The following is a 19,552-nucleotide window of genomic DNA, read 5'->3' on the forward strand; positions in this document are numbered from 1 at the left end:
TCTTTTCACGTATTATGATTTAGATTATTTTCAAAATACCATTTCCAAGTTGACGTTTGTAGAATAATATTATGATTTCAAGTTAGTTTTACAAACCATTGGTTTTAAACAAATAAGCAATTTGGTAACTGTGGTAGAAAGTAACTTTTGTAATTCAAAGGGTGACGATAAAGTGATAAATGATGGCACAGCCTTGACCTTGCATTTGCATATTATACTCGAAAACTATCGTATTTGATAACTAACAATGGTTTTATCGTATTTTTATACTTAGTCGTCGTTTTCTCTTATAGGATAAATCATCTTACAGAGCATAATGTTTAGCTGATCATATCAGAAGTGAATCGTAACAAATAATTACGTTGGAGTGCTTACTCGTAGTTAAACATACCTACGTTCGAAAGACATCATAACAAAGAGTTGGTCACGTTGTGTTGTCTTTGGTATAGTGAAGTAATGTGCATAAACGATACAATAGTTGTGCTACTCGTATGTCTATGAGTCTATGTAGATGTACATACCTGTGTAGTGTGCATTGTTGCAATGTTGCATTAGGTTAATTTTTCAAGTATCTGAGACTATATCGGTGTCTTTGTTTATTTCGAAACTCTGCATCTGCATTAAATGCTTCCCTTGGGCGTGTCGTGAATATAATTATAATAACTTTATGTGTACATTGTAGCTGTAGCCTATGTGGTAGCTTAAGATAAGAGTCTTTGTCACCCACTCGACCACTCTCCTCTATAAACAACTAATGAGGGTATCATCAGCAGCTTATGTGTATACCATACCTATCTTCGATTTATACCATATTTTGTCAGTTTAAACCACGTCTACTCGTATAGGAGTAATTTTAGATGCCCTTATAATTTGATGTCTCTGAAGCAGACTTATTTTTGAAAACAGAAAAAACTACGTGAAAATAATCAAAAGTTGAATTTTTTAATATGGTTTTTGGAATAGTCTTTTGTACATAAATAGACATGAAATTTTATTCCGAAAATGACAGAGGCGTAGCCAATGAGGGGTGGGGGGGGGTCTCGACATCCTCCCTTGAGCTCAGGGTCGCCGTTAAAATTTGACGATTAAAATATCTCCAATACACATGCATTCAAAAACTCCCATTTTTTTTTAGACCCCTTGAAGGGTTCATTAGTCAATTCGGGCTTAAAATTGGTTGAAATGAAAATCCCGAAACCGGAACCGAAAAAATGTTTCCAATCCCGAAACCAGCTCCGAAACCGAAATAAAAATTTAGAAGAATAAAACTAGAACAAATCCAATCCCGAAATGAATAAATTTTGATCCCAAAACCGAAACTCAATCCCAAAATCGTTTCGGATCCACAGCTCTGGTAAAAATATGACATTATTGATCAATAATTTTGAAAATTTTCAGTCTAGAAAGAGACTTATATGCCGACTTTTTTGAAACTTAATAGCACATTTTTGAAATATTTTGCCCTCGCTTTGCTCAAGCTTAGTAGGTACAGTTTTTCCATTTCTAAATTTCTGCACCTGTTCAAGGTAGACGTACCTATTACCTAACTCTTGAAGATGTCGAATGGAATTACGAAATTGGCTTCTTGTGAAAAAAATCATAATTTTACTGGGTAACTGCATGGGTTATGATTTTATTTTCAACTGTTGATTTTTCTTTTTCAAAGTAAAACTTTTCTGAAAATCTATTATTCAAACTCAAAAAAATGTGCATGCACGTAAATCCAAAAATGAACTCCTCAGATCTACGAAAAAAAATGTTTTTTTACTCCTCAAAACACGAAATTTCGAGGGCTTTTGCCCTAACTTTGTTTGGGCTCTTTTGCTTTTCTGCTTCAGACTTGAAATGTCTAAACAAAAGCATTCAAATTCTGAAATTTCGAAACCAAAACAATCAACCTTCTCTTTAAAAAAAAAAAACATTGTCCTTTCACATATTAAAATGAGAGTTTTCTAAAGCTTTTGCCCTCGCTACGCTCGGGCTAATTTTTTTTTCTTTTTTTAGAATAATAAGATGGACCTTTCTCACATAAACCAAACCCCCCCCCCTCCAGATATGCTCTGGCTACGTCACTGAGAGCTGATATGCACAGATATTCCAATTCAGCAGTGAGCCCAGTGGCTCCTTCAAAACGGGTTAAGAATACGCCATAATTTGATTTTTTCTTCTGGAGAAATTTTGAATTAGCGGAGAAATGGAAAATCGCGCTAGACGCTCCAGAATGACCAGAAATTATGAAATTCGGTTCAAGGGAGTTGGTATTAGTTTTAGGACAGGTTTCCATCATTTTTACTCAATAATTTTTTTTTTAAATCGCCAAAATAAATATGGTCAATGTTGAATTTTCAAAAATGCTCCAAAAATCGAAAAATCAATTTGAACAACTGAAATTTTGGTTATGAGAGTTTCAGACTATGCTCTTTCCAAAAATCGGTGTGCTGCTCAAATCGAAGGCGGACATTTCGAGAAGTTCCTTTGTAAAGTAAAAAAGTCAAAGGGATCCTTTTAAAAATAAAAATGACACTTTTTATGTGGAGGGGGGGGCTTGGAAATTATTTTCATTTTCTAGTTTGAAAGTTCCGATTTGATAGAAACCAAGCAAGATCAAAACAGCATGTCTAGAACTCTCGTAACCAAAATTGTAAGTGCTAGAGCCCGACTCGAAAACCGCTCGTGGTGTGTCCTTTTTAAAGATTTCGTTTTTTCATTAAATTTCTGGAAAAAATTGAAAACTTTCCGGAGGTTTAGAAACGATTTAATTGCGATTGTTCTCCAGTTGGTCATGTATAGATGTAGACACACCAAACGATACGAGGGGGGGTTGCTTTGTGAGGGAAGTACCCAATTTTTGACCTCTGAAACCGGCTAAAAACAATTTCAAGTTGTTTTGAGTAGGTTAAAGCTCTCAGAAATGTTTGAACGTTCGGCACAAAAAACGCTTGGAAATTTTCCTGCGTTCTATTTTCAACATTCTGAGATTACTGAGGGCGGTTTACTCCCGTTCTGTGGCTTTCAAAAACATTTCAAAATTTTATTTTAGTTCATATTTTTAAAAAAATTGACTTCGAAATTCAACACTGGAACTGGGATGCTCCCGGTTGACTCAAAATCAGAACCGATTTCACTCGATTTGAGATGTTGACCGTGTGATCATTGATTAAAGCCTATAGTGTGGTTTGAATCAACGATATGCTATATCTCTAATCCTTCTCTCATTAAAGGAACCTACATAGGTAGGCAACACAAGAGGCCAGGGTTTTTTCTCTCGAACGAGTTCCGAAGCTTTTTGAAAGAGATATTGTTACCTCGGTTAGAAAGCCCACGCTGTTTATTCGAGTAAGAGCGAAATTATCGAAAATAAATTTCAGCTTTTCGGAGTAATTCTAGAAATACGTACCTAAGATTAACTGGAAATCTGAACCTTGAGAGGAGCAAAAAAATGTTATTCGAAGATAAAACCAATTTAGTTTTTTTCTCGTGATAAATACGCAGTAGCGCGTAAACTCGCTTTTCTTTTTCTTTCTGTAGCCAAGAATACAAACCGACGAAAATTTTTCCCTGTGAAAGTAACCGATACAAGAATCTTTCCGGATTTCTAAAAACTACAAAACAAACAATTTACCAATAAAGTTTCCGCCGAGTTGCGAATCAACGTATATCTTAGAACTGTCGGTATTAGTGAAAGAATTGAAAAACTTTTTCCCCCTCGTCACTCGTGTCCACGTTGTTTTATATTCGCCAAAACAACGAAACAAATAAAACCCCCTTGTTAAGAAACTTAACGAATGTACTATAGCTGTAGTGTGGGTAACCTTATACGAACAAAAAATTTATCATCACAGGTAGATGGTAGATCTACTCGTAGATAGGTACTTGGAGTTTCAATTACACTGGTAATTTTTTTCACGTGTGTTCGAATTTTGATGAGTTGACGAGATTATTGTCTGACTAACTATGAGCTTTGTGTGAGATCTATTATTCATTTTTAATTCGATTAAACATCGCCGACGTTGTTCATTTTCACGTGTAAGCAAAATCTGTTGGATAGGTACATACGTCTTGCTTGTATGTTGTATGCGGAGTGGACGCGATCGTGCTTTATTTTGAAATATTTATCGTGTAAATTCTTCTACATACGTTTACACGTGTTCACAAGGTGAGGGAATAACGAACCAACCGAGTAAATAGAACGCAGGAGTGTCGTTTACATTTTGTCGTGTCGAACGATAAGATGGTCGTCAAAGATTTTGTGTCATCAAAGGAGAGGCTCTAGTTTTTAGCTTACAATTAGTTTTTTATTGCACATGATGATAGATGCTTGACGCTTGCAAGTTACTCGTTATGTACAAAATAAGATGGTTTTGAACGACTGTCCAACTTCCGGTTTTGAGATTTGAATATAATCAAGATTTCAATAGGGTATTGGGAGAGGAGCGTAAGAGAGGTCGGATAAAAAAATTGAGCTAATATTCAAACCACGTGCCATCAAATATGTAAATAATAATCGATATGTTACTTTTAAAAAAAAAATTTTCGTTAATAACTTAATCACATTCGTTTTTAATGCGATCGAGATCATATTTGAGTCTTTTTTCGATCCAAAAAATACCCGCAAGGTACTCGATGAAATGAATACGCCGAGTTTAATCTTACAGCTTTACGAAGCTTTTACGTGCACGGCAAAATATAAGCCTTTATTTCGACTAAATTTCCTTCATAAAATTTTGCTCGTTCCGAAGAAAAGTTTTCCACTTTATCGAACATTAAGTTGAAAGTCCAGCCGGAATTGTGTACATTTGATATAAATCTGAGTATAAGATTTTTCCCGTCTGTCGTATTTTTCGCGATATAAGCCTTATTTATTACAGAAATGTTTTTCGGTATTTTGGACTTATATACTCGACTACTCGTATACCAGTACAATGAGAAATAACTCGCTAGATTAGATTTAATATTGCAGCCCGAAATTATTTCAGGATACGTTTCGTCGAAAATGTCTACCATAAATATGTCTCAAAAGGCAAGAATTATCGGTCAAATGTAAATTCAAATTCCGTTTGTTGAATTCAACTGCATTTGTAACAGCTCGACAAAAATCAATCTCGCAATGAGGTCAGCTGATTGGTTTATACGTTAAAGGATAGGTACCTATTCGTTGATTTAGCCTTTGTGTTTGTAGTAAAGGTCGTTTTATTTCATTTCATATTGTCACATAACTATTTAATTATTCATTTGAAACTTTTTTTTTCGAAGCTGTTTCTTTTTTTTGAATCAATTTAGAAATTTTTCAATAATTCCTACAATATTAATGAAAGAAATATTTCGTGGTAAATATTGACCTGGAACAATTAGGGATGGAAAGCATTGTGTTATTTTGAGGTACGAATCGAAGATTCAACTTTCGTGGTATTACCAACACCTTCTACAAATGTGTCTTTCCTTGAAAAAGTTTCCTCAGTAATAAACAGTTGGTTTTTACTCCTATTTTTGTAAGTTTGCAAATTGAAAAATGTTTGAAACAAGTTGAGCTAGGTACTTTTGTTTTCACGCTGTCTCATTTAAATTGCTACGTACGTATGCATTCACTTTGTATTCGTTACTAGAAGATTGAAACAGGAAAAGGATGGAATTTTTTGGGTCGACATATGAAAAATTTAGCAACTGTTTGTACGGTTCTGTTACCGTTGGCGTAACAAGTGGGTAGACTGGGTACTCGTTTATCAGATGGAACGTAATGCACCAAGTTATGGTAGTTCAGCGAGCGTGAATTTTGCAAAAAAAAAATGATAAAACTGTACCGATAAATCATAAAACCTTTATGGTTGATTGGAAAATTTTACGTCTTGTGAGTTATGTTTATACGTATACGAATATGAATAAGTAATTCAATTATGTACTTTTCAGCCCATAAGGCTAATTCGTGCGTGAAACAATATCTCAAAAAAGGTACGATACAATGTACTTTTTCGTGCTGCTGTGAAATTGTATCCTATTTCGATTTTTATCTCGTTCATCGTTGACGAGATTTTGACACTTTTTTTTTGTTACCATTGAATTTGAAAGTTTACTGCTCTTGAAATATAATGTACCTATACCTACCATCGTTTTCAGTGCGGAAATCTATGATGTTCCTCGTTTTGAAATTAGAAAAATTTTATAATTGAAGGGATACATTTTGACCTGAATATATCTTAAGCATTATAGAGCTGCGACAGTGTAAGAGCGATAAGCTCCTTTTAATGTCTCATTAAGTAACAAAAGGGATCTCATTTTGTTGCATTAAAGAAGGCACTTTCTTCTATGTAGTAATACGAAAATATTCGGCATTGTTTGAAAATCAGCCATTACGCGTTAGAACTGTAGCCTTTTTTCGCTAATTTCAGCGTATTTCATGTTTCGTTTAATTTAATTGTGAGCACCCTCGAGTGTTTAATGTGGGTTAATCTCGCGACGTTATCCTGACATAACTGGTGCTGTTAAGCGTTGAGTCCTTTTGAAATTGGCTCAATATCATCATTGTCAGTGTGAAAGGGATAAAATAAACGAAGAGAAGAGGGACTGGTTCGAGCTTCCAAGTTTACAATTTGATAAATAATACTCGTTTGATGGAAAACGAAACATTTGGAAGATTTTAACGGAGCTTTTGAGAATCGTTTGAGACACAATGGGAGGTATCCATTTGGCAAAAATGGAGCAAATTCATTCATTGCGACTTTTTTTTACCGTGTAGGGTTTTATTCTATACGTAGTACCGTAAAGAGCAACGAGCAACAAGAAGACCAAACGTATGTGGTTTTGTTTCAAACGTAATACCGTAAAGAGCGACCCTCTATATGCGTGTATGTGTGTGCCGTGTATTTAGGCATATTTAGTCACGGTCATTAAAATATTGTCGTGATCGTTTTACTGCTCCCTATTCGAGCAAACAAAATTATTGTAAAACCACCTTACGGATGGTCTTCTCGTTGCTCATTGGTCCATAGGATTTTAACAAATCATATAAATATAAGCTGTATTTGCTTACATATTCAGTTGTTCCAGCTTTGTTGAAATATACGCTTCTCTTACTGCTTAGTTCTCTCTCGCTTTTTTCTTTCTGCTTCTCTCTCTTGCAGTGCGATCTTTCGCGCCCGCCTAAGGCAGTGCGAACTATCGCGCCGGCAACCAGTCTCCCTGCAGTGCGAACTTTCGCGCCAGCCTCTGGCAGTGCGAACTTTCGCCAATAGCAGTGCGTATTTTCGCGCCCGCTTCGGCAGTGCGAATCTCCGCGCCCGCTCCCTCCTAGCAGTGCGAATTCTCCGCGCCAGCCTTCGGCAGTGCGGACCTTTCGCGCCAGCACCTAGGGTACTTAGGGTACATAGGCTAAGTACACAATTTAGTGTATGTAGGTTGATATTTCCGCGATCCGCGAACCATAAGTCCTACAAGTGGTGCCGAAACCCGGGACCTTTAGAAATTTCATTGCTTAGTATTTTTTTTTGCTTTCCCCTTTGAATTTTTTTTCGTTTTCGTTCATTTTTCGTTCCGGTTAATTTCTTTAATTTTTTTCGATCGTTCTGATTTTTTTTCACAATTGAAAAATTTTGTTTTCAAAAATGAATACCACCGCACCACCCAGCACAACTATAAATACTCCTACAACTAGTATTCCTACTACCATGCATCCGAATGGTATGCCTATTCTTACTCCACAACAAACTCCTATTTCAGATCCTATATTCTCTCTACATCGACCAACATTTCCGACCATAACGAGAGTAGATAAAATACAACTGCCTGAATTTTTATATTCGAATCCTGGCTTATGGTATACTCTTGCTGAAAGGCAGTTAAAAACTCACCAAATTTATGACTCTGAGGAAAAATTAGGCACTATCACTGTTAAGTTGCCTCCTGAAGTACTTGGTCGTTGTAGCGATATTTTAGAGTCGAAACTTGCTGCGGCCTTAGTCTATGACCAACTCAAGGCTCGAGTCATTTCACTCTATAAAGTTTCTGAGGAGGAAAAACTTGACGAATTGTTAAGAAAAGTAGAGCTAGGTACCCGAAAGCCCTCTGCTCTTCTCAATGATATGAAAATTCTTGCTGGTCCTTATTACAATGACGAATTAGTCAAACGATTATGGATTCAACGTCTACCTCCTAGAATGCAGGAGCATATCAGTATCCATAAAGTACCTCTTGACTCACTGGCGAGTATGGCTGATTCCTTACACTCAATTATGGGAAATTCATCAGGCTCTATCGCTAGTATTTCTACACCTGCCGTTCCTGAAATTCCAACCCCAACTTTGGATAAAATAACTGAGCAATTGAACAAACTTACTCAGCAAGTTGCATCTTTAACTGCTTCCCGAGACAGTAGGTCCAGGGAACGCTCACCCTCAAGAGGAAGATCTCCATCCAGACCAAGAAATCGTTCTCAATCAAGGAATAGAAATTATCGTTACTGCTGGTATCATTATCGATTTGGAGCAGAAGCTACTAAATGCGTTCAGCCTTGCCAATTTGTAAATTCTACTCCATCACCCAACCCAACCTCTGGAGCTGGTGGCTCCGGGGCCAATTCGGGAAACTAACTCAGGGGTACGTGGCAGCGGCACACCAACCTCATTATTCGTCATCTCGCCGCCTACATGTTCGTGACCTCACCACCAAACATGAATTTTTAATCGATTCTGGTTCCGATTTTTCTGTCTTACCTCCACGCTATTCAAGATTCAACGGCACTAACAAATCGAAATTAACTCCAATTTTCTCAGTATTTGGTGCCAATAATAGTCGCATCGATACCTACGGATACGAAACACGTAAAATCGATTTAGGACTCTCAAAGAAATTCGAGTGGACTTTCATCATAGCAGATGTAGACAGACCAATAATAGGCGCCGATTTTCTTTACGAATTCAACTTAATTCCTGATCTACGACTACAAAAATTAATCGAATCTGGCCAACACACTGTAAAATGCACCAGTAAAAAACCTCGTACCTCTGGTGTTCACATTATTTCTCAGCCAGATGATGCCTACTCTCAACTACTTGCAAAATACCCATCTCTCATCAGACCTGCTCCATTTCTTGAAACACCAAAGCATCCTGTTGAGCACTACATTGAAACCACAGGACCACCAGTGTTTGCAAAACCTCGTCGCCTGCGCCATGAAATGTTCGTAAGGGCGAAAAAGGAATTTGATGAGATGTTGAGACTTGGTATAGTTCGTCGCTCAAAATCTCCATGGGCTTCTCCACTACTACTTCGTGAAAAAGGAGCCAATGAACTTCGACCTTGTGGTGATTACCGTCAGTTAAATACCATCACCACACCAGATCGTTATCCACTTCCAAACATGAATGATGTTCCGCCAAAAATACAACACGCCAAATTATTTTCAGTTATTGATTTGGTCAAAGCATTCCACCATATTCCAGTTCGCGAATGTGACATTGAAAAAACTGCTGTCACAACGCCATTTGGGTTATTCGAATACCTGAGAATGCCGTTTGGTTTGCGCAATGCTCCTCAAACCTATCAACGTTTTATGGACGCCATGTTCAGGGACTTTGATTTCGTCATCTGTTATCTCGATGACATTTTAATTTTCTCAGCTAACGAAGAAGAGCATTTACGCCACCTTGAAATGGTCCTAAAACGACTTCATGAATACGGTCTTACCATTAATCCTCGTAAATGCCAGCTAGGGAAAACCAAAGTCAAGTTTCTAGGACATGATGTTTCAGCTGAAGGTTTTGAACCAACTGAATCCAACGTAGAACGCATACTAAAATTGCCTCTACCTCAAAATGTTCATGAGCTCAGGCGTGCAATCGGCTCATTCTCATTTTACCGAGCCCACATGCCTAATATCGCTTCACTACTTGCTCCCTTAAATGACATGATTAAGGGACATCCCAAAAAACGAGATAAAACTCCAGTCAACTGGACTGAGGACACTAAAAAAGCCTTTGAAGAATGCAAAAAGCTACTCGCCTCAGCCACTCAACTTGCAGTTCCAAATTTTTCCTGTCCATTCATGCTCACTACAGATGCCTCAGACATTGCCATAGGGGCTGTACTCGAACAAATGCGCCCTGATGGTACTATTGAGCCATTAGGATTTTTCTCTCAAAAACTAACTGAGCCACAACAGAGATATCCAGTTTATGATAGAGAGTTATTAGCTATCTACGAAGCTGTCCAGCATTTTCGCCATCTTATTGAAGGACATCCTGATTTCACCGTGTATACTGATCATCAGCCTCTCACTTTTGCTTACACAAAACAGCCAATCAGCAACAAGCGATACAATGCACGCAGAGCTGCCCATTTGGACTCTATTGCCCAACTCACCACCAACATCAAATATGTTGCTGGCAAAGCAAACATCGTTGCTGATATGCTGAGTCGCATCAATTCTATCTCTGCCTCTGTAACTCCAGAAGAAATTGCACAAGCTCAAAATACTTGTCCCGAACTACAAGCCTGGAAAAATGGTACTTCATTAATACCTTTGAAGCTCTCAGGTTACTTACTACCTGATGGCACTTCAATTTGGTGTCATGAAAATGAAAACAATGGCCCCAAACAAATGTATGTACCCTCAACACTCAGGATGAAAGTTTTTCAACAAGTGCACGACTTATCTCATCCAGGTCCTAAAGCTACTTTAAATCTGGTTAAAAAACGATATATTTGGCCAGGTATCAATCAAGATGTACGTTTATGGGCCAAAGCATGCCAACCCTGCCAGAAAAACAAAACCAGCAGGCACACTCACTCACCATACCAACCTCTTCCACTTTCAGACAAACTAGACCATGTTCACATTGACATTGTTGGACCATTAGCAGAAAGTAATGGAAAAAAATATCTGCTAACAATGATTGATCGTTTCTCACGTTGGTGTGAATATATTCCAATTCGTAACATTGAAGCTGAAACTGTTGCAAGAAAATTCTTTGAAGAGTGGGTATGTAGGTATGGTGTTCCTAAGCAAGTTACAACTGATAGGGGTACTCAGTTCACCTCAGCTCTACATGGTGAATTAATAGCACTTTTGGGGGCAGATCACATCACCACAACTGCTTATCACCCCTCAGCAAATGGCATCATAGAAAGAACACATCGCCGCCTCAAACAGGCATTGAGATGCCATAAAAAAACATGGACTGAAGCTCTTCCTGTTGTCTTACTGGGATTTCGTTCTGTGTGTAGAGAAGATTTTCCTTATTCACCTGCAGAAGCTCTATTTGGCCAATCCCTTAGATTACCTGGTGAATTTTTTGAAACTCATACAACAACTAGCACTCTACCTCTTCCTGCATACATAGACCAGCTTAAAACATGGTTTAAAGAATTTCGTCCTTGCCCAGCAGAGCATAAAACCTCACGATCATTTTTTGTACATAAAGATTTAAACACATGTACTAAAGTATACATACGTGTTGACAAAGCAAGGAAACCTCTGGATTGTGTATATGAAGGACCCTATCCAGTTATCCAGCGCCATAATAAATACTTTATACTCGATGTAAATGGCAAGCAAAATACAGTTTCAATTGACCGTTTAAAGCCAGCATATTTTTTTATGGCGCCACCAAACGAAACAGAGGACATTAAAAATATTCCCCTACACAATAATGAAGCCGCCAATATACCTTGGTCTACACTACCATACGAAGTTGACAATTCTCTTTCAACTCAAAGCGTTGCCGACAAGGGTAATAAAACACCTATTAATATTTCTTCCAACTCTACATATACTCGTGCTGGAAGATTGGTGCAGGCACCCTCTCGCCTTGGCTACCTAAATAGTTTGACAAAAAATCATGCGCGACATCTATCTTGGGCTACTACTCTCGTCACCATATACAAATACAATAAAAACTAAACCATTCTCAAGTAAACATCAACATACTTCATGTAAGATGTAAATTTGCCTATTTCTTACAAATTTTTTTTACCCAATTTTTTGCTCTTATTTTTACTTATTTTTTTTCAAATGGGTAATGCACTTTTGTTATGTTTACGTTTTGCACTTTTTTTCAAATTTTTTTTTTTAGAAAAATCCATTTTTTTCAATTTTTTTCTAATTTTTAGTCGGCTCCGCCTCTAGGGGGGGAGTCTTGTAGGGTTTTATTCTATACGTAGTACCGTAAAGAGCAACGAGCAACAAGAAGACCAAACGTATGTGGTTTTGTTTCAAACGTAATACCGTAAAGAGCGACCCTCTATATGCGTGTATGTGTGTGCCGTGTATTTAGGCATATTTAGTCACGGTCATTAAAATATTGTCGTGATCGTTTTACTGCTCCCTATTCGAGCAAACAAAATTATTGTAAAACCACCTTACGGATGGTCTTCTCGTTGCTCATTGGTCCATAGGATTTTAACAAATCATATAAATATAAGCTGTATTTGCTTACATATTCAGTTGTTCCAGCTTTGTTGAAATATACGCTTCTCTTACTGCTTAGTTCTCTCTCGCTTTTTTCTTTCTGCTTCTCTCTCTTGCAGTGCGATCTTTCGCGCCCGCCTAAGGCAGTGCGAACTATCGCGCCGGCAACCAGTCTCCCTGCAGTGCGAACTTTCGCGCCAGCCTCTGGCAGTGCGAACTTTCGCCAATAGCAGTGCGTATTTTCGCGCCCGCTTCGGCAGTGCGAATCTCCGCGCCCGCTCCCTCCTAGCAGTGCGAATTCTCCGCGCCAGCCTTCGGCAGTGCGGACCTTTCGCGCCAGCACCTAGGGTACTTAGGGTACATAGGCTAAGTACACAATTTAGTGTATGTAGGTTGATATTTCCGCGATCCGCGAACCATAAGTCCTACAACCGAATCTTAAAATTAAAATTGTTGAATGTATTCGCATCCTTCCTATTTCAGTTACTTCTTGAAATTTGCTATCCGTTTTATCGATCATTTTTCCTCAAAATTCAATATTGTAGCGTCCGCAATTTCCAGCACAGGAATGTAAAAAAGTCGTAAAAAATGTTGTGAACTTTTCGATGTAATGATTTCCCCTATGATCAATTGGACAATTCATCCGCATCCCTATTTTCAAATGTCGTCCACCCCTTTAAATTGAGAGAAAGATGCATTATTAATCAAAGTTATCGCATTGTTCTTATTCTTGTTTTTTTTTTTTGTGTGTGATACCTTGTTATATCAAAATCTGTTCTCAAACGCTGACCAAGACTCTCCGAACACCCTGTATACCATAATTTTTCTAGAATTCATGAATGAAATCGAGAAGTATGGAATTTTAAAAACAAAATAAATTACAAAACTACGTCTTATTGGGCATAATGCACATGCACACTCTCACACTCACATATTGCTTGAATATCAGGTATAGATACTTCGCCTCCCAAATATTAAAATAACCGTACCCATCTCGAAATGAATTTATTCGATATCACAACGAAGGTCGTACATAGATTCACGTTCTTTTCTTTTTTACGTGTAGACGAAAAAGAGAAGGTCAATATTGTCGACGCATAATAGCCTACTCTTGTAAGTAATTTCCGTTCGCTTCGGAAGAATGTCAATCAACTCTTTGTAACGATAAAAAGTCGTAAGTAGACAATTTCTCGCGTCGAAGAAAACCACTCGAAGCGTAAAAGTTTCGATAGCTGATTTACAACGATGAAAAAGGAAATAGAATAGGTCCATACGATGGAAATACACGCAAAACTTTAATCAAAATTTGAGTACTTATTTGGCGAAGCTTTTGGTACTGTGAACTTACGAGTATTTCAAAGGCGTGATTTTATTATTGCCGCGAATTTCCTCGTTTCTCACTTCGTGAATATCATAAAGCTTTGTTTTTGAATCGTATAGATTTATACTCGTAGTTATTTTATAAGCTCGCCCAAACTTAACGCAATACAGAATAACGAACGCGGTATGATTTCTGAGTAATATTCCGCCGGTGTACCGTTATATTTACACGAATGTGCGAACGCTATGTTTCCTATGTTTATTGCCGAAAAATGCCAGTGGTTGTGGTAAATATGACCTGCATTGTATTATTCTCAACGGTATACAGAATCGAATTTCAAACGATTCGGCGGCAGAGATATCACCAGAATTACTGGTCGAATATTTACCTGTAATTTTTTACGAGGCATTGTACTCGCGTTCATACCTGCGTAGTGCGTACACGTATGCAGATTGTGAAAGATAACTGAAAAAACAATCTTTTGATCTCGTTTTATTTTAAATATTTTTTTCGCGGAGAGGCTGCGCTCAAATTATGTAAGATTTTCTCTGAACTTTTCAAGTATCAAAATCATAAGACTGGGAACTACCTGTACCGGCAGAAACGAAAATGAACGAATCAAAGCTAAATCGAAAGGGGACCAGCTCAGGACCCCAAATCCAAAATTTCAAGTGCTGAAGTTGATTTCTCGATTTTTGGTAAATTTTTGAAAATTAAAAAATCCGAAAAATTATCAATTAATACCAAAAATAGAAAATATTGATGAAGAATGGAATTTTCTCGAGAAGTGGTTCAGATGGCGTCCCTAAATCATTTACGACTATCGAAATTCGTAAAACCTCAATTCCAGTCATTCTGGAGCCTCCAGCGATTTTTTATCATTTCTTCAGAAACTTGAAATTGCTGTAGAACTGTTAAAAATCAATTTCAGCACAAATAACTTCATTTGGGGTCTATGTGGGTTGCCTTTAACCATTTTTTGCAAATGTGTATTTTGCTCATTGACTTGTGCAATGAAAAAACGGCAAAAGGAGGCTCCAGAATGACTGGAATTGAGGTTTTACGAATTTCGATAGTCGTAAATGAGTTAGGGATGCCATCTGAACCACTTCTCGAGAAAATTCCATTTTTCATCAATATTTTCTATTTTTGGTATTAATTGATAATTTTTCGGATTTTTCAATTTTTAAAAATTCACCAAAAATCTAGAAATCAACTTCAGCACTTGAAATTTTGGATTTGGGGTCCTGAGCTGGTCCACTTTCGATCTAGCTTTGATTCGTTCATTTTCGTTTCTACCGGTTCAGGTAGTTCCCTCGTAAGCCCGTTATGAAGTAAAGGTTGAAGTCTGAGTCAGTTAGTTAAAGTTCATTACTCAAGAATAGGGCCGTTGCCTTTTGTAATTCAATTTTTTTCCCTTAAATATCTACCACTTCTCTCTTTGCAGTGACTGTGGAGCATGGGGCTCATAGGGTTGCTGACCAAAATTCGGGTTGTCAAATCAGGGTTTTGAATTTTGCTAAATAACGTAAAAAGTGTGAAAATAGCTCGGCGAAGTCAGACAAGGATGGATGTTCACTGTCTTGCATTCGATTAAAAATAATATAGGTACTTTGGTACTTCGATGATGTGATCAAAGAACGGTTAAAAACTGGACACTAAAATAATTTTTTACTTGGTTTTGGGTCAATATTTGAAACTAGTTGAAATCCATTTCGGTTTCACTCAAAATTTTTTGCTTCAGGACTTTAGGTATGGTTTTAAATTTTGGGTTCATGAAAAAAAATTCAGTTTGGGGTTGAAACGGATTCAGTTTTAGGTTTGTCTCATTGGATCGTCAATTTTTCATGCTTTATTGTAATGTTTAGATATTGAAAAAATTGAATTTCTGCTCATTTCCATAAATTTTTGCCCATAAATCCATAGTATCATGACCTCATGCAGGATTACTCATCTACACTCATTTCACACAGGAAATGCAAGTCTGTTATAAACCACTGACTGAAGACAGCATATGTGGGGAGATGTGTGCGTACAAATATTTCCTACGGAAGACTTCAATTCATTCAAATAGAATCCCGCATGGGAATCAAGTTCATTTGAAAATTTTTCAAAAGAAACTGTAACGTTTCCTTTCGGATACTAAAAAGGGTTTATACATAAATTGAAACTGAACTATTTAATGGTACACAAAATTTACCTTCTTATTTGTACTTTGATAATATGTTAGTTTATTCTGTATACTCTCGAGGACCAAGATCATTATACAGCGTTCGAAGAAAAAGAAAGAAGGGAATCAAGACTCTAATAGAGTATTCGAGCAACACCCTCCCTTCATGCTCATCATGTTACACAATCGTTTGCGGATTCCATCATTATTCAAGCTCTGAACCGAAGTAGGTATTAAATTGCTGCAAGACTAACTCGAAGAGCGACGTTATTGAAAAAATGCGCGTTGCTCGGTCTTGCCCTCGCAGCACATTACTTACAGCATCCGTTGCACGTGCTGAATTTAATTGTGTATAAACGACCAATATACGCGCGTCTTTTCACATACATACGCGGCCGCATCGCGATGAAAGAACAAGAACACGAGGCGATATGCCATTATCAATGAAACAGTGGCAGTCGCGAACCTTCAACTTGAAAACAAAACACTGTGCGGACGAGCAATAACGCACCTGCCATTTCTTTGTGTGTATTCTTTTAAACCGCATTTGTTTTTCATTAGTCCCCAGAGTATGATGATTATGCTTCCATTATTAAAAAACGTGCGTTACGTTGTGTATTGTATTCCATTCCGATGTTTACGTACGTACGTATTTCCTACTGCAGTTTCATTGTTTTAAAAACCCAGCACCATTTTATGGTCATTGGTCAGTCTCCGTATTCAAATCGTGTAGCGTTGTCTTGATGGCGATATCAAAGCGCGAAAAGAACCACTCTGTAACTTTGCATTCTAAAGATATAAATCTGGTGACATTTTCTCAGAATTGGCGCTTCTGGACGATTAAACGATTTTATACCAGGACGTTTGTGTAACGGGTTTTCGTTCTTCCCTATTATACAAACAGTAGGAAAAAATTTCCGCTGGTGATTTTTACGAGCAAGCATTCGTGCTGAAATGGCGAAGATAAACTTAATTAAGAGTAGGTAGTAGTACGTGGCTGGGCGAGAGCTTTAAACTGGAGATGTATTCAATTAGGCTGATTCGCGCTTCAGTTTTTCTATATGGTCCAAGTTAATCGGTCGTCGGCTTTTCCTGTATTCAATTTCCTAGTCAGGGGCTAGTACGTAATTTCAATATCTTTTCAAATACCTGAATGGGTGTCCGATGGTTTGGTAGGGTAATTTTTTTAAATTATTTATTCCAGGGACGTGCTGATGAGTGAAAATGTGAAATACCTATTCTATTCAACTGTATGAAAACAGCTCTTCTGAAAATCAGAAAAAATCGAAACGTCTTTTTTCACCAAGGTTCCAAAACAACTGAAAAACTTGAAACTAAATTTTGAGAGAAAGGGCATGACCGCGCGAGGAAGCCCATTTGAACAGAACAGAAAAATTATATTACAGGAATCAAAAAGTGAGGTCATTAGCCTGATATAAACAGAATTCGAGGAACGAGCTAAAGTCGAGTGAAGCAAAACGAGTGACAACGCAAAAAATCGCTTTACACTGCATTTCTGCACGTCAAGCTACCTGTAGGTCCTGTATTGTATGTATCAGAATATTGCATATCTCATAACTTCCTATTGAATGTTTCCAAAAATCAAAAAATCAGCAGGGAAGCTGAAAATCCGGATTTTTAAATATTTTTTATAACTTCTGTCCGAAAATTCAATTTCGGTTAAGCTAACGCAACGTCTTAAGAGTTGAAGTAGTTTCATTTTTGGTGTTGGTTTTTTGGCATACTGTAATACTTCCCTACATTTATTCGTATAAGGTCGAATATTGAGTGATGTGATGAAGTGATGCTAACGTAATAGGTCAAGTGAGAAATTTGCAGAAGTTTTATAGCCTCAAGAATTGCTTTTCGATCAGATTAACTTTCTGCATCGTTTAATTATCGCAAACAAATTTCTATGCTAATAGAATAGGTTCTGCTGGCTATGTATGTAGTGTACTCGTCTTCACGAAAAAGTAGTTGTATGGTTTCTTAAAGTATTAATGCTTTCACCTGTAACGTCTTTGCAGCTGGGCAATTTGCTGGTCAAGATTTCGGTTAAGAAAAGGTGCATTCACAAGGCGGTTTGCTAAAGCTCTACAATAAGTGTATTTTTATTGCAGCAAAACTGGTACATTTCTTCCACTATTCTCCTGATGAAAGGGAGAGGAAACAAACTGGACTTCTGAATAGATGAAGTGGATGCAAACCTATAATAATGCGATTTCAGAAGGTGATGAGAAAGTTCAAAGAAATGAAATTTTTTTATTCTGCTGCAAAAGTGAAACAACCCTATGGTTTAAATAGCAAATTTGTGGATTTATAATTAAGGGAAACAAAAATAGACGACGACGAGGCAATGACTCTCTAAAAGGAACAAATTTCAAAATGAATCAACAAGTATACCTACTTATCGCAGCTTCAATTGGGCAAATTTACATTTTTATAAAAGGGCGAGTGGAGTTTTATTTTAAAATTCAATAAAATTCTTACCATTTCATTTTCTATAGAATATGTTGATGTGTATAAAAAATTTTAGCATATTTAAATTTGGGAAAGTTTCTCATTTTTTCTACTGCCTTACCTACTAAGTAGCTTTTTTAAAAAAATTCATCTGTGCTACAGTAAAATTTCACAAGGAAAAAACAACAATTTTTGTGAAAATTTTCTCAGCTTACACAATACGAGTATACATTTTATGGGATAAAAATTTTCGTCCCTGAAGAATTTTTTTTTCAAAATTGACGTTAACATTGTACAAATTGAAATATTCTATACGGGAATTTCAACTAAGGAACGTCCGGCAAAGTTGCTGCATCGATGTATGTATATATTGTAATATGTATGTAGTTTGCTGGAAAGGTTGAAGAGTATTTTACTATTTTTCACTATATTGAATTCAAATTTACAATTCTAAAGGCAACTTTTTCCTTCTGGCGTTACAGCTTATTTAAATAATCGTTGTCGTTTATTCGAATAAATTCATACATTATGTGTACAAGTACATACACTGTACAAGTGTACATAGACACACATACTCCCGCACAATATTTATATACTTACTTTTGTATCTGTAATTCTGTATCAGCATTTCGAGGACCTATATCGTTGGGTTTTCCGTGAATTCTCGTTCTGTTCTTTTTGCTAATATCGGAGTCATAGCATGATTGTTCAATTAGACTGGTAAGTTGCGTTCATTGACCCGTAAAACGATCGAAAACCAGTTTATCATCACCACTTTTACCTTTATCGGGAGTTATTTATCCGTTTCGATTGGAATGGTTCTTGAAATTCGTTGGTCGACCGAAACTCTTTTTGCACATTATCTTTCGCCCTGTAAGTATGAGTAATTATGATTAGAGGGCGTCTGAAATTAGTCAATTGGTAACTAAAAATGATTCTTGTAATACTCGGAATTACTTTCACTGTTTGGTGTATCCTTCTGTGTGATTTCATTGACCAGCGAGAATACCTACTGCAAGAAAGAAACGAATTTACTTTTGCTACATTTTAACGAGAACAACGAATGACATCTACTTCGTTTTATCTACTGTTAGCTGTACTCATACACTGTCGAGCCCAAGAATCTGTCGATATTTTCAAAATCTTCGAAGCAAAGGAAAGATACGTGTTTTTTTGTTTCCCAAATGGTATATATTTGACGATG

At 37.0% G+C, this 19,552-nt stretch overlaps 1 protein-coding gene across 2 annotated transcripts in view; it reads left to right on the top strand.

Annotated features, from left to right (window-relative positions):
- LOC135840687 (carboxyl-terminal PDZ ligand of neuronal nitric oxide synthase protein) overlaps positions 1 to 19,552 on the top strand; it is an 86,892-nt gene that overhangs the window by 1,556 nt on the left and 65,784 nt on the right. Inside the window, exon 2 of one of the 2 annotated variants that reach the window (XM_065357319.1) lies at positions 294 to 12,475. The exons of the other annotated variant lie outside the window; for it this stretch is intronic. Within the exon in view, the coding sequence (XP_065213391.1) occupies positions 8,489 to 11,890 (3,402 nt within the window). The 5' untranslated portion in view covers positions 294 to 8,488 and the 3' untranslated portion in view covers positions 11,891 to 12,475. Of the gene's footprint in view, positions 1 to 293; positions 12,476 to 19,552 lie in introns of those variants that run through there. 2 annotated transcript variants of the gene reach the window in all.

This window comes from Planococcus citri, chromosome 3, assembly GCF_950023065.1.
Source record: "Planococcus citri chromosome 3, ihPlaCitr1.1, whole genome shotgun sequence".
NCBI lineage: Eukaryota > Metazoa > Arthropoda > Insecta > Hemiptera > Pseudococcidae > Planococcus > Planococcus citri.